Source organism: Ranitomeya imitator, chromosome 6 (genome assembly GCF_032444005.1).
Source record: "Ranitomeya imitator isolate aRanImi1 chromosome 6, aRanImi1.pri, whole genome shotgun sequence".
NCBI lineage: Eukaryota > Metazoa > Chordata > Amphibia > Anura > Dendrobatidae > Ranitomeya > Ranitomeya imitator.
The window spans coordinates 128,404,514-128,420,326 of NC_091287.1; the positions used below are offsets into that span (position 1 = coordinate 128,404,514).

The window sequence follows — 15,813 nt, forward strand, 5'->3', positions numbered from 1 at the left end:
GAATTCTAAGTCCATTAAGTTCAGGGCAGCGCCTGAATCCACAAATGCCATGACAGAAAAGGACGACAATGAGCAAATCAGGGTCACAGATAAAAGAAATTTAGGCTGTACAGTACTGATGGTAACAGACCTAGCGACACTCCTAGTACGCTTAGGGCAATCAGAAATAACATGAGCAGAATCACCACAGTAAAAACACAGCCTATTCTGACGTCTGAATTCCTGCCGTTCTGTTCTAGTCAAAATCCTATCACATCGCATAGGCTCAGGACTCTGCTCAGAGGACACTGCCATATGGTGCACAGCTTTGCGCTCGCGCAGACGCCGATCAATCTGAATGGCTAGAGACATAGATTCGCTCAAACCAGCAGGCGTAGGGAAGCCCACCATAACATCTTTAAGGGCTTCAGAAAGACCTTTTCTGAAAATAGCAGCCAGAGCATCCTCATTCCATTTAGTGAGCACAGACCATTTCCTAAATTTCTGGCAGTATAATTCTGCTGCTTCCTGACCTTGACACAAGGCCAACAGGGTTTTTTCTGCATGATCCACAGAATTAGGTTCGTCATACAATAATCCGAGCGCTTGAAAAAATGCGTCTACATTCAGCAGTGCCGGATCCCCTGATTCAAGGGAGAATGCCCAGTCCTGAGGGTCACCACGCAGCAAGGATATGATGATTTTAACTTGCTGAATGGGATCACCAGAAGAACGGGGTTTCAAAGCAAAAAACAATTTGCAGTTATTTTTAAAGTTCAAAAACTTGGATCTGTCCCCAAAAATCAAATCAGGAGTAGGAATTTTAGGCTCCAAAGCCGGAGTCTGGACAACATAATCTTGGATACTCTGTACTCTTGCAGCAAGTTGATCCACACGAGAAAACAAACCCTGAACATCCATGCCAGAGCATAAATTCTGAACCACCCAGAGATTAAGAGGAAAAAAAAAGACAAAACAGAGCACAGAAAAAAAAATGGCTCAGAATTTTTTTTTCCTTCTTTTGAGATGCATTTAATTCATTTTTGGCCACTTGTACTGTTATGAACTGGTGGTTTAGGAGCAACATGGGACGAGCTCTGAAGGAGGTGGTACCTGTACTGACCGCAGTCCCTAAGCTCAACACAACACTAGAAGTAGCCGTGGGATGCTCCTGTCACTCCCTAGGCACCTCGTCACAGCCTGAGAATTAACTACCCCTAAAGATAGAAACAGGAAAACTATCTTGCCTCAGAGAAAATCCCCAAAGGATAGATAGCCCCCCACAAGTAATGACTGTGAGTGGAGAGGGAAAAGACATACACAGAATGAAACCAGGATGTAGCACAGTAGGCCAGTCTAGCTAGATAGATAGGACAGGATAGAATACTGTGCGGTCAGTATTAAAAACTACAAAAATCCACACAGAGTTTACAAAAATCTCCACACCTGACTAAAGGTGTGGAGGGTAACTCTGCTTCCCAGACCTTCCAGCTTAACTGAATTAATCCATACTGACAAGCTGGACAAAACATAGAATGCACAGAGCGAATAAGTCCACAACAAGTTGATAGAAAAGAGCAAAGCTTATCTTTGCTGAACAGGTCAGGATATCAGGGAAATCCAAGCAAAGATGTGAATCCAACCAGGAACCATTGACCAGTGGCACTGGCTGAAGGGAAGAGCCAGGCATAAATAGCCGAGCAGAAAGACAATCGGTGGAAGCAGCTGCAGACTGCTAAATCCAAGGAGCAGTCATTCCACTTAAAACCACCGGAGGGAGCCCAAGAGCAGAACTCACAAAAGTGCCACTTACAACCACCGGAGGGAGCCCAAGAGCGGAATTCACAACAGGGTGTAACCTGACATTTGCTGTGCGGGCAGTCCATCTTGTATTCAGCATATGGATTTTACCTGTTTTTTCAAGTGTGAAACTGTTATTGATGAGTTTAGGAGGCAGGTGGAGGAGGAGTGGATCATAACCGTATCTACCTGAATATGAAAACAACATTTTGTGGGAAAATTGAACTTACTACTTATCAATGTAATTCTCCTTGACTTCAATCCACTTATTCTATTTTGCCTCCAGTGATCGAATGCCCTCAGAATAGAAGGATGCTATCCACTATTTTTACATTGATGACCTATCCTTGGGATAGGTCATCAATGTCTGACTGTCTGAGGTCCAACACCTGACACCCCCTGCCGATCAGCTGTTATCGATGTCGGATGGACAGAAATACACACTGGCCAAGCTGCTTCATATTCTGGTAGTAGCCGGGGCTTGATAATGCACATCTGCATCCTATTCAAATCAGTAGGAGATGGATGTGCAGTAACAAGCCCCGGCCACTACAAGTAGAGAGCAGCTAGGCAAGTGAATACTTCCAGCCAGCAGTCGCTGCTGCCACCGGTACCGATAGCAGCTGATCGACAGAGGTGCCAAGTGTCGGACCCCAGCCAATCAGACATTAATGACCTACCCTAACGATAGGCCATGAATGTAAAAGTAACGGATAACCTCTTTAAGTTTCATGAAGCCACACTCCTGTAAAGTGCGGCAGAGTGGTAGTTATAACAGAGCTTCTGTCCAGTTTCACTCAGACACTTTACAGACAAATGAAGTCCCAGTCCCAGTGTGCAGTAGGGTATGGGGTGCATCACACTCACTTGCAGGTCACTGGCCTCCGCTGCCTACAGACAACCACGCACAATTCAGGAGACACCAAGTTCTTTACAACAGGCAAAGGGTTACATGTCAGTTGAAGTTCATCAGGTGGTGGCATGTGGGATAGGGCCCAGCAATTTATGTTTCCTTCCTCCTTAGTATGACACCTCTTCAGCCCTGCCATTGTTCGTTCTAGACTACCCCAGAGCCTGGTGACTCCATAAACCTCAGAGATCTCCTGTCCACTTCAGCAGTGCACCCAGGCCCAGCCACCTGCCCCCCACATGATTCCACATCCATCAACCTCAAGATGTTAGAAGACCAGGAACGTTCCTTGGTACCTTGCCCAAGCCCTAGGCTCCAGACATTACAGGAATGTCCATCAGGGATTTCAGTACAGCCTCCAACAATTGGCCCATGCTGCCCCTAGCAGTTCACAGAGCCGGAACTTGACCTCAACACTGCACTTCTCTAACCACACCTAACTCCTACACTACCAGGAAGTGCACTCCTTTTAGTAACACTAGTTCCCACCCACTGGGCTAGTTCTATCATTAACTATTTCTTATAATATCAACTAAACCTATTGTTCTTATCCTATGTCATATACTGTTGCTAAACCACTTACTATTTAAACAGGTCTTATGCTATTCTAAGCTAATCCTATACTTATCCTGCACTATACGCTACTCACATGATACATTAACACTTTACATGGCTAATATACCGTACATTACATTAGACACACATCACTGTTACATATAAAATTGCACGACACTATACACAAAGCGTGGTTGTAGTTTTCAGAGGTAGGGACAGTCCACATCCCTATCCACTGATAGCAGAAACTTGTGAGCTGACACATTGTCATGAAGCAGCAATACATCTGCCACTAACTTCCCATGGCTTTTTTCTTTGATTGTCTCATGTAATGCCTTCACTGTTGAAGCATAGATGTCTCCAGTATATCTTATCCTACATAGTAATAAAATAAATCAAGTAAAAAGTATTCTTGTGCTGTGCTAATTTCACGTGCTTCACGCTTCTACCACACTAATTATAAAGCAACTTCATCTAGGCACAGTAATAGAGTATTTTCACATGATTTTTTTCACTGTCTTTAGATTTACGTAAGAAGCACAGATAAGGATCGTACGTTAATGAGTGCCCAAGCCAATCTTGCTGGTTTATATACTCCTGTTGGAAGGCAAATCTGGAACAAAAATTTAACATGGCGACCGATTCCAGTCCATACGGTCCCACTCTCAGAGGACAATGTGAGTTTTGGAATAACTTTTCAAAATATGGTTTGTGATACTTATGTACATATTTTAAAATGTTGGAAACTGCTTTCAAATAAATTTAATCCGGAATTCATTGTACCTAATAGCTGATGAATTAAAAGAATCATTTTGAGTTATGTGTCATAGAAAATTATACAAAACAAGGCATCTCAAAATAAAGTGCTGACAATGTAGCTTGCTCAAGTAGGTTTTATGATCAGATGTCTTTCATAACTGTCTCTTGGTTGGTTTCTGTTCTTGTAGAATTCCATATCACAGTTATGTTATTGCATTGCAATGAATGAAATTCACAGAGAAAATTCAAGACATTTTATATTGGAAAATCCACAGCAAATGTTTCATGCTGTAAGCCAGGGGCCTCAAACACATGGCCCAACAGCAGAAAGCTGGCTGAAAAAGTGCGCTGGTGCCCCTTAACAGGGTTATCTAGTCTAAAGCTACAAGTCTGCAGTCACTCTGTGTGACTGCAGACTTGTGAATCCTTACAACACACGCACTGCATGCTGTGAGGATTCTCAGGTGTCAGTGTCGGGAACGCTCTTATGCAATAACCATACTGCCTGCTAAAATCATTAATTAAAAACAGCCTTAAACTGTTGGGATGAGTGCTCAGCCAAATATGCATTGGAGGTCACCACCTCCACTAGTGTATTGCAAAAAAACAAAAACTGTCCAGGAACTTTAATCATAATGGGGCGTCTTATAGATGCCTCTACATTACTAACCAATGGGCTTGATGTCACCTGACAATACAAAGGTGACATCAACCCCAACCCTATCACCCCATTTGCTCTGCCACAGGGCAATCGGGAAGAGCGAGGCTAAGCATCAGATTTGGCGCATCTTATGGATGCGCCATATCTGGGGCGGCTGAGGGCTGATACTCTATGTCTTTTTTTCTGGGGTCCCCAGGAAAGGCTAAGCAAATAACTGTGAGCTGTTATTATTAGCCTGGGAACCTTTTGGGATATTGCTCCTTTTCCCAGATTATTTACATCAGTCCCTCTGCTAGATATGAAAATTGTATGGGAGCCCACGCCGTTTTTTTATTTAATTTAATTCTTTATTTTATACAGGAGGGACACAACTGCTGCTGAATACAACTCCCATCATTGTAGCCTGGTTGCACTGATTTCAGGGAGACCAAGCGACAATGATGACAGCTGCCTTCAGCATCCGGCACCTAGGAACAGCGCAAACTGCACTGCTTTTCCCAGGCACCGATACGTGTCACACGGACAGCACACAGATGCCAACCGCATGTGAAACATGTAACAAGGGGTGACCGGGATGGTAGTCCTGACCGAGCTCACCCACTAAACGCAGTTTGAAGGCACCCTGGCCCCTTGTACATGCAATACAGGGCTGACACAGCCTTTTCCCCAAGAGTTACCTTCTCTTCTCTGGTCACCGTAGTCCAGGCAATGAGAGTCCAAGAATGCAACTGTTTTCCAACAGGGAAATAACCTTTCATGAACGATGAGGAGATGTAGACAAAAGAGACAATTCCAACACTGTATTCCTGTTCTCTCCCTGACACTTGCTACGGTCCTACCCACAATGACCGCAGTACCTGAAGTTCACAGAAGTCCACTTTCTGGGATCTGGGTGCTTAAAACCCCTTAAGCGGGGGGCCCTCCTAAAGTCTTGGAGACCTGTGTTGCAGTCCTTAAATCTTTGAATCCTTGAGTCCTTAAGTCCTTTTTAGTCCTTTTGAGCCTGTGGCAACAGATCTCTCCCATCCGGGAGTCTGGCAGTGTCCCGACTCTTCAGCACTTCTGCTCTGGGCTAACGTAGAAAAAAAACAAAAAAAGATGGCCTAGGTCTAATATCAAGAGAAGAAAACAATAAATTACAAAAAAAAGGCCTAAAAAATATTCTTTTAATGACAATAATTAAAATATAGGACTAGAAACCACACATACCAAACAAAAAACAATGGTAGGGAACCCAAAAATAGGATCAGATAATGATTGAATATAGATAATCGCTAATAAGGAAAGGGCTAGGGAAGATAGAAGTGCCTCACCCTACTGGAGTCCCTTCCTTACAGCGGAGGTTGGCACCCCGGGATACGATATGGCGCCCCCGCTCAACGTAGACTGACCCTAAAAACCCTAAAAGGTATCCCTACCAAAGCCACCACCCAAAACACACCACAAAAAACAAAAATCCATAAATACACTTATGTGCTGTTGCTGCTAATGGCTGTCAGTGCGACGTTGGTGAGCCTTTTTCACTTCTATCTGAGGAAATGTATTAACTGCAAGTGATGTCAAATCTAGAAGGATGAGTGATTTAGAAGAATGTATATATTAAACAATAAACAATACTCCCTTTTTAATAATCGTAGAAAAAGATAGGTGTCTCCGTCATTAGCAGATTGTCTGAGACAGTAAAAAATGTTTTCACTTAAACAGGAGATGCGTTCACATTTGCGTTGTTGGGCGCAGCGTCGTCGACGCAACCCACAACGCATGTACACAACGCAGCGTTTTATGATGCATGCGTTGTCATAAACTTGTAAAGTTCTGGAATTTTGGCGCAGGGAAAACGCTACAAGTAGCTTCGTCCGCACCCTGTCTGGTGCGTCAAAGTGACGCATGCGTCGTAAAACACATTACAACGCATACCGGCGCATGTCCATGCGCCCCCCATGTTAAAGACAGGGGCGCATGACGCATGCGTCGGTATGTGTCGACGACGCTGCACCCAACAACGCAAATGTGAACGTAGCCATACTGTAAAGCTTTCTCTACTAATAGGGTATATGGATAAAGGATATGATCACCTGTTCAGAGATCATGCCTAATATTGGTAGCCTAAATAATATACACTCATCATGGTAAAATTACCAAAACCTCAGATGCTTAGTCATAAAGTCAAATATCGGCATCACCGCCAGAATCATATATGCATCATCGCCAGAATAGAACCATTATTATGATATTCCAATAGTTACTGTACATCCATATAATGGCATATACATTGATAGTGGTAAGATTACCAAAATCTCAAATGCTTAGGCACCATCAAATTAGTAAGGAGACCATATAGTAATATTCATGGCTAAAATGGTGCAACACAGGCCTAATAACAGGCAGCCAATTCAACAACACAAGTATGTGGTTACGGTACACTTATCTTAGGGAAGAAGTGTCCCATCCCGACACGTACACTTTATCTGGACCGCGTGCAGCGTCTTTGTATCCCGCTGCCCATAGCCTACTAATGGCGTTCCCCTGATGAACCCCTTTGGATCTCCATTGGGGAGAAACGCGTCGTATCCCAGGGTGCCAACCTCTGCTGTAAGGAAGGGACTCCAGTAGGGTGAGGCACTTCTATCTTCCCTAGCCCTTTCCTTATTAGCGATTATCTATATTCAATTATTATCTGATCCTACTTTTGGGTTCCCTACCATTGTTTTTTATTTGGTATGTGTGGTTTCTAGTCCTATATTTTAATTATTGTCATTAAAAGAATATTTTTTAGGTCTTTTTTTGTAATTTATTGCTTTTTTCTCTGGACTAACGCACCCTAGCTTCTGACTGGGACAGTAGCTTCCTTCCGCCTCTCTGCTGCTGACCCAGCCCACATCTTAAACATTTTACTATCCCTATCTCTAACATAAGTACAGGCTTCGCAGGTACACAGCAAATCACATACATTACATACCACAACATAGGGGTAACACGGGAATACATTACGATGTATAACTTTCGGGTGCAACATATGGCGGAACACCAAACGCAGGTTTTGGTGCATTTCTGGTGCGTTTTTTGTTGCGTATTTGGTGCCTTTTTGGTGCGTTTTTTTTCTCTTTGTCTATTCTAATGTCCATGAATTTTCATCAGCAAAAATGCAGCAAATAATGATGCCTGCGTTTTTGCAATGTTTTCTCACCCATTGACTTGAATGGGTGTTGAAAAAAACATGGAACGCTTCAATATATCCCAGTGGTTTTGAGAGTGTTTTTTCGTGACACATCATACTTTATGATAATGGTAGATTTAGGTCGATATGTTTTGTGTTTATTTATAAAAAATATCAGAAATTTGAGAAAATTTTTTAAAAAAATTAGCAATTTTCAAACTTTGAATTTTCATCCTTTAATCCAGATAGTCATACCACAGCAAAACAATAATAAACAATATTTCCCACATGTCTGCTTTACATCAGCACCATTTGTAACATGTTCTTTTATTTTGTTAGCATTTTAGGAGGTTTAAAAATGTAGCAGTAATTTTTCATTTTTTCAAGGAAATTTACAAAATTTATTTTTTTAGGGACATATCCATGTCTGAAGTGACTTTGGGGGTCATATGTATTGGGAAACCCCCAAAAGTTATACCATTTTAAAAACAGCACCCCCTGACATATTGAAGACTGCAGTCAGGTAGTTTATTAACTCTTCAGGAGCTTTTCAGGAATTAATGCAAAGTGGCATGACAGAAATGAAAATGTGTATTTTAAGCATCTAAATGCCGCTAACTTCTGAAAAGGTTACAACAGCCGTCAGACTCTAAGGCCGCTATTTGGTCATGAATTGCCATTGCAAACATCAGGATCACACAAACATGATCTGAGGGCACCAATTGGGATAAAGAGGAAGCCCCCACACTCTGTTAACCATTTATATGATGTAGTCACTATTGACAGCAGCATCTAAGGGGTTAAACAGATTTGGACGGTGCAAACACTGATCATGGCTAATGCAGCAAGTTGTTACTTATAGTGTACAGCTGACAGCTGCGAGATTGTCACCTGTATGGGAACGCTATTTTCTTATATCTCAGGTCAGTTAAAAGATGTATTGGCGGTCATTAAGGGTTTAATTTGTTTGTCTGAATGAGCCCTGTGTAAGATAGAAATTAATTTAATCTAACAACACCAATAATATATTGGAACATCAGAAATTAAGATCATGTAATTTACATGTTTTTTTTTCAGCTGCTCTTCATGCCACTAAAAAACTGCCCTCAATATAAAAAATTGGAAGCGGAAACATATGCATCAAAAGAATGTCAAAGTCTTTTAGATCCTTATAAGGTATGTAAATAATACCTTCTCGTACTAAAACATAACTAAAAATGGTGTTGCTTTTAATTTTAAAAGGTATTCTCAAATTGTGTTTAGAGCATCTCACAACTCTCCAGTCTCCTCGCTTCCTGGTTTATGGAGGGCGGGTGCTCCTCAATGAGTGACAATTGTAGTCAACGGCTTCTCCTGATACTACCCTACATTAATGGTCTGTCATTGTTCTGAATTGGAAAAATAAATAATCTAAGAACTCAGGGCCTGTGCACCAAGGGGGCCCCTGACCTAGAATGCTCATGGGGCCCCTGGCAGGAGCCGCTAGAAGGCGAGAAAGGTGAGCAAATATCTGCTATATAGAGATCAATGGTTTGGAGAAAGCTAACTCGTATCTCAGGACTTATATTCCAGGCTGCAGAGTTAACTACTGCACTTACTTGGGGAAGACTTTAGTGACCTTGGAAACAAGTTGAAACTAGTCATTATGTGACTGCAACTATGCAAAATGCATACATGCAGTCATGTGATGACTACTTGAACAGGCAACAGACAAAATCCTGACAGTGTGCACAGGATCCAGCAATCTGCAGTCACAAAGTTACTGGGAAAAAAATTAGTTAAAGCCTGGAAAATTCCCTTAAGGTTTCCAGCTAAAAATATTTTGTAGTGGGCTTATATTTTACCAATGGAACTAAGACCCCACTTGAAATCTTATCACACAAAGTAGAGATGGTTAGGCATGCACATGGCCTTCCCTACTAAAGTCATTGGGAGTTATGCTGACAGTCAAGCCAAAAACTCACTACCATTTCAGTAGAGGAAATCACACATGCTTCATTGCATATCACCTAGCCCTCGTAAATGTGATAGATTGCTGATAGTGATGAGGGAGTATACTCATTGCTCAGGTTTTTCCGAGCATGGGTCTTCGAGTATTTGTGAGATTTACTTTTAGTCACAGCAGCTGCATGATGTGCTGCTAGACAGCTTGAATACATGTGGGGATTCCCTAGCAACCAGGAAACCCCCACATGTACTCAGGCTGGCTAGCAGCCATAAATCATGGAGCTGCGGCGATAAAACTTAAATCTCCGAGCACTCAGAAATATGCGGAGACCACCCGAGCGTGCTCTGGAAAACCCAAGTAATGAGTATACTCGCTCATCACTAATTGCTGGCCATCAGCGTGCCGCGTTTCCCTCAAGGGAGATGGATCCACTTATGATCAGGGCACACAGCAACCAAATAAATAATACTTACCAGATCTGAAGGTCTGGCCTACATGGAAAGGGGATCTTCAAACCGCATATCCAAGCCCTTTCCACTTCCTGCCGCCTTCAACTCAAAAATATTTCACGGATCCATACATTCCTAAGCCAAGAATCTGCAAAAACCCTAGTCCATGCCCTCATCATCTCCTGCCTCAACTACTGTAACCTCCTGCTCTGTGGCCTCCCCTCTAACACTCTCGCACCCCTCCAATCTATTCTAAACTCTGCTGCCCGACTAATCCACCTGTCCCCCCGCTATTCCCTGGCCTCTCCCCTCTGTCAATCCCTTTACTGGCTCCCCAGACTCCAGTACAAAAGCCTAACCATGACATACAAAGCCATCCACAACCTGTCTCCTCCATACATCTGTGACCTCGTCTCCCGATACTTTCCTGCACGCAACCTCCGATCCTCACAAGATCTCCTTCTCTACTCCCCTCTTATATCCTCTTCCCACAATTGCATACAAGATTTCTCTCGCGCATCACCCCTGTTATGAATTCTGTGGTCAAGCTCCCTCCTGTGGTCATGAGTGGTACTTCGGCTGGTTCTGTCTATGAGCTTCCTCTGGTGGATGTGAGTGGGGCTGCGGCTTCTGAGTTTCCTTCCTCAGGTGACGAGGTTAAGTCGTTAGGTGCTGCTCTATTTAACTCCACCTAGTTCTTTGTTCCTGGCCTCCAGTCAATGTTCCAGTATTGGTCTTGCTTTCTCCTGGATTGTTCTTGTGGCCTGTCTGCCCTGCATAAGCTAAGTTCTGCTTGTGTTACAATTGTTTGCTATTTTTTCTGTCCAGCTTACTATATTGGTTTTTCTTGCTTGCTGGAAGCTCTGAGACGCAGAGGGAGCACTTCCGTACCGTTAGTCGGTGCGGAGGGTCTTTTTGCCCCCTCTGCGTGGTTGTTTGTAGGTTTTTGTGCTGACTGCAAAGCTATCTTTCCTATCCTCGGTCTATTCAGTAAGTCGGGCCTCACTTTGCTAAAATCTATTTCATCCCTATGTTTGTATTTTCATCTTACTCACAGTCATTATATGTGGGGGGCTGCCTTTTCCTTTGAGGAATTTCTCTGAGGCAAGGTAGGCTTATTTTTCTATCTTCAGGGCTAGCTAGTTTCTCAGGCTGTGCCGAGGCGTCTAGGTCTGGTCAGGAACGCTCCACGGCTACCTTTAGTGTGGTATGATAGGATTAGGAATTGTGGTCAGCAGAGTTCCCACGTCTCAGAGCTCGTCCTATATGATTAGCAACTATCAGGTCATTTTCTGTGCTCGTAACCACCAGGTCCATTGTGGTCCTGAATCACCTGTTCATAACAGTACTGGAGGCCCAAAGTACTAATGCTTCTCAATAGAGGGAAAAGAGGAGTTCTGAGACCATTTTTTTTTCTTTGCACTGTGTTTTGTCTTTCTCTTCCCCTAGACATTTGGGTGGTTCAGGACACAGGTGTAGTGATGGACATTAAAGGTCTGTCTTCTTGTGTGGATAATCTCACTGCAAGAGTACAAAAAATTCAAGACATTATGGTTCAGAAATCTATGTTAGAACCTAGAATTCCTATTCCTGAGTTATTTTCTGGAGATAGAGCTAAATTTCTGAATTTCAAAAATAATTGCAAACTGTTTCTGGCTTTGAAACCCCGCTCCTCTGGTGACCCAGTACAACAAGATAAGATCATTATTTCTTTATTACGTGGCGACCCTCAAGACTGGGCATTTTCCCTTGCGCCAGTAGATCCTGCATTATGTAATATTGATGCGTTTTTTCTGGCGCTCGGATTGCTGTATGATGAACCTAATTCAGTGGATCAGGCAGAGAAAAAATTGTTGGCTCTGTGTCAGGGTCAGGATGAGGTAGATATATATTGTCAGAAATTTAGGAAGTGGTCTGTGCTCACTCAATGGAATGAATGTGCTCTGGCAGCGATTTTCAGAAAGGGTCTCTCTGAAGCCCTTAAGGATGTCATGGTGGGATTTCCTATGCCTGCTGGTCTGAATGAGTCTATGTCTTTGGCCATTCAGATCGATCGACGCTTGCGTGAGCGTAAAACTGTGCACCATTTGGCGGTATTACCTGAGCATAAACCTGAGCCTATGCAGTGCGATAGGACTTTGACCAGAGCTGAACGGCAAGAACACAGACGTCAGAATGGGCTGTGTTTTTACTGTGGTGATTCCACTCATGCTATCTCCGATTGTCCTAAGCGCACTAAGCGGTTCGCTAGGTCTGCCACCATTGGTACGGTACAGTCGAAATTTCTTTTGTCCGTTACTTTGATCTGCTCTTTGTCATCCTATTCTGTCATGGCATTTGTGGATTCAGGCGCTGCCCTGAATTTGATGGACTTGGAGTATGCTAGGCGCTGTGGGTTTTTCTTGGAGCCCTTGCAGTATCCTATTCCATTGAGAGGAATTGATGCTACACCTTTGGCCAAGAATAAGCCTCAGTACTGGACCCAGCTGACCATGTGCATGGCTCCTGCGCATCAGGAGGATATTCGCTTTTTGGTGTTGCATAATCTGCATGATGTGGTCGTGTTGGGGTTGCCATGGCTACAAGTCCATAACCCAGTATTGGATTGGAAATCTATGTCTGTGTCCAGCTGGGGTTGTCAGGGGGTACATGGTGATGTTCCATTTTTGTCTATTTCATCATCCACCCCTTCTGAGGTCCCAGAGTTCTTGTCGGATTACTGGGATGTATTTGATGAGCCCAAGTCCAGTGCCCTACCTCCGCATAGGGATTGTGATTGTGCTATCGATTTGATTCCTGGTAGTAAGTTTCCTAAAGGTCGACTGTTTAATTTGTCTGTGCCTGAGCACGCCGCTATGCGGAGTTACGTAAAAGAATCCTTGGAGAAGGGTCATATTCGCCCGTCGTCATCGCCATTGGGAGCAGGGTTCTTTTTTGTGGGCAAGAAGGATGGTTCGCTGAGACCTTGTATTGATTACCGCCTTCTAAATAAAATCACGGTCAAATTTCAGTACCCCTTGCCGCTGCTGTCTGATTTGTTTGCTCGGATTAAGGGGGCTAGTTGGTTCACCAAGATAGATCTTCGTGGTGCGTATAATCTTGTGCGTATTAAACAGGGCGATGAATGGAAAACAGCATTTAATACGCCCGAGGGCCATTTTGAGTACCTGGTTATGCCATTCGGGCTTTCTAATGCTCCATCGGTGTTTCAGTCCTTTATGCATGACATCTTCCGAGAGTACCTGGATAAATTCCTGATTGTATACTTGGATGATATTTTGGTCTTCTCGGATGATTGGGAGTCTCACGTGAAGCAGGTCAGAATGGTGTTCCAGGTCCTGCGTGCGAATTCTTTGTTTGTGAAGGGGTCAAAGTGTCTCTTTGGTGTTCAGAAGGTTTCGTTTTTGGGTTTCATTTTTTCCCCTTCTACTATCGAGATGGATCCTGTTAAAGTTCAGGCCATTTATGATTGGACTCAGCCGACATCTCTGAAGAGTCTGCAAAAGTTCCTGGGCTTTGCTAATTTTTATCGTCGCTTCATCAATAATTTTTCTAGTATTGCTAAACCGTTGACTGATTTAACCAAGAAGGGTGCTGATGTGGTCAATTGGTCTTCTGCTGCTGTGGAAGCTTTTCAAGAGTTGAAGCGTCGTTTTTCTTCTGCCCCTGTGTTGTGCCAACCAGATGTTTCGCTGCCGTTCCAGGTCGAGGTTGATGCTTCTGAGATTGGAGCAGGGGCTGTTTTGTCGCAAAGAAGTTCTGATGGCTCGGTGATGAAACCATGCGCCTTCTTTTCCAGGAAGTTTTCGCCTGCTGAGCGTAATTATGATGTTGGCAATCGAGAGTTGCTGGCCATGAAGTGGGCATTCGAGGAGTGGCGTCATTGGCTTGAAGGAGCTAAGCATCGCGTGGTGGTCTTGACTGATCACAAGAACTTGACTTATCTTGAGTCTGCCAAACGGTTGAATCCTAGACAGGCTCGTTGGTCGCTGTTTTTCTCCCGTTTTGACTTTGTGGTTTCGTACCTTCCGGGCTCTAAAAATGTGAAGGCGGATGCCCTGTCTAGGAGTTTTGTGCCCGACTCTCCGGGTTTGTCTGAGCCGGCGGGTATTCTCAAAGAGGGGGTAATTTTGTCTGCCATCTCCCCTGATTTGCGGCGGGTGCTGCAAAAATTTCAGGCTAATAGACCTGACCGTTGCCCAGCGGAGAAACTGTTTGTCCCTGATAAATGGACGAGTAGAGGTTCAATGAGGTTCATTGTTCGGTGTTGGCTGGTCATCCTGGAATCTTTGGTACCAGAGATTTGGTGGCTAGATCCTTTTGGTGGCCGTCTCTGTCACGGGATGTGCGTTTGTTTGTGCAGTCCTGTGGGATTTGTGCTCGGGCTAAGCCCTGCTGTTCTCGTGCCAGTGGGTTGCTTTTGCCCTTGCCAGTCCCGAAGAGGCCATGGACACATATCTCTATGGATTTTATTTCGGATCTCCCCGTCTCTCAAAAAATGTCGGTCATTTGGGTTGTTTGTGATCGCTTCTCTAAGATGGTCCATTTGGTACCCTTGTCTAAATTGCCTTCCTCCTCTGATTTGGTGCCATTGTTCTTCCAGCATGTGGTTCGTTTACATGGCATTCCGGAGAACATCGTTTCTGACAGAGGTGCCCAGTTTGTTTCGAGGTTTTGGCGAGCCTTTTGTGCTAGGATGGCATTGATTTGTCTTTTTCCTCGGCTTTCCATCCTCAGACAAATGGCCAGACTGAACGAACCAATCAGACCTTGGAAACATATCTGAGATGTTTTGTTTCTGCCGATCAGGATGATTGGGTGTCCTTTTTGCCTTTGGCTGAGTTCGCCCTTAATAATCGGGCCAGCTCGGCTACTTTGGTTTCGCCGTTTTTCTGCAATTCTGGTTTCCATCCTCGTTTCTCTTCAGGGCAAGTTGAGTCTTCGGACTGTCCTGGTGTGGATACTGTGGTGGATAGGTTGCAGCAGATTTGGACTCATGTGGTGGACAATTTGACATTGTCTCAGGAGAAGGCTCAACGTTTCGCTAACCGCAGGCGCTGTGTGGGTCCCCGACTTCGTGTTGGAGATTTGGTTTGGTTGTCATCTCGTTATATTCCTATGAAAGTTTCCTCTCCTAAGTTTAAGCCTCGTTTCATTGGTCCGTATAGGATTTCTGAGGTTCTTAATCCTGTGTCTTTTCGTTTGACCCTTCCAGCTTCTTTTTCCATCCATAACGTATTCCATAGGTCATTGTTGCGGAGATACGGGGCACCTGTGGTTCCATCCGTTGATCCTCCTGCCCCGGTTTTGGTTGAGGGGGAGTTGGAGTATATAGTGGAGAAGATTTTAGATTCTCGTATTTCGAGACGGAAACTCCAGTACCTGGTTAAGTGGAAGGGTTATGGTCAGGAAGATAATTCCTGTGTCTTTGCCTCTGATGTTCATGCGGCCGATCTGGTTCGTGCCTTTCATTTGGCTCATCCTGGTCGGCCTGGGGGCTCTGGTGAGGGTTCGGTGACCCCTCCTCAAGGGGGGGGTACTGTTGTGAATTCTGTGGTCATGAATTCTGTGAATTCTGTGGTCAAGCTCCCTCCT

At 44.0% G+C, this 15,813-nt stretch overlaps 1 protein-coding gene across 1 annotated transcript in view; it reads left to right on the top strand.

Annotated features, from left to right (window-relative positions):
- ACP3 (acid phosphatase 3) overlaps positions 1-15,813 on the top strand; it is a 108,950-nt gene that overhangs the window by 44,831 nt on the left and 48,306 nt on the right. The window contains exons 4-5 of the mRNA XM_069730084.1: positions 3,769-3,921; positions 8,899-8,997. Coding sequence (XP_069586185.1) covers positions 3,769-3,921; positions 8,899-8,997 — 252 coding nt within the window. The remainder of the gene's footprint in view (positions 1-3,768; positions 3,922-8,898; positions 8,998-15,813) is intronic.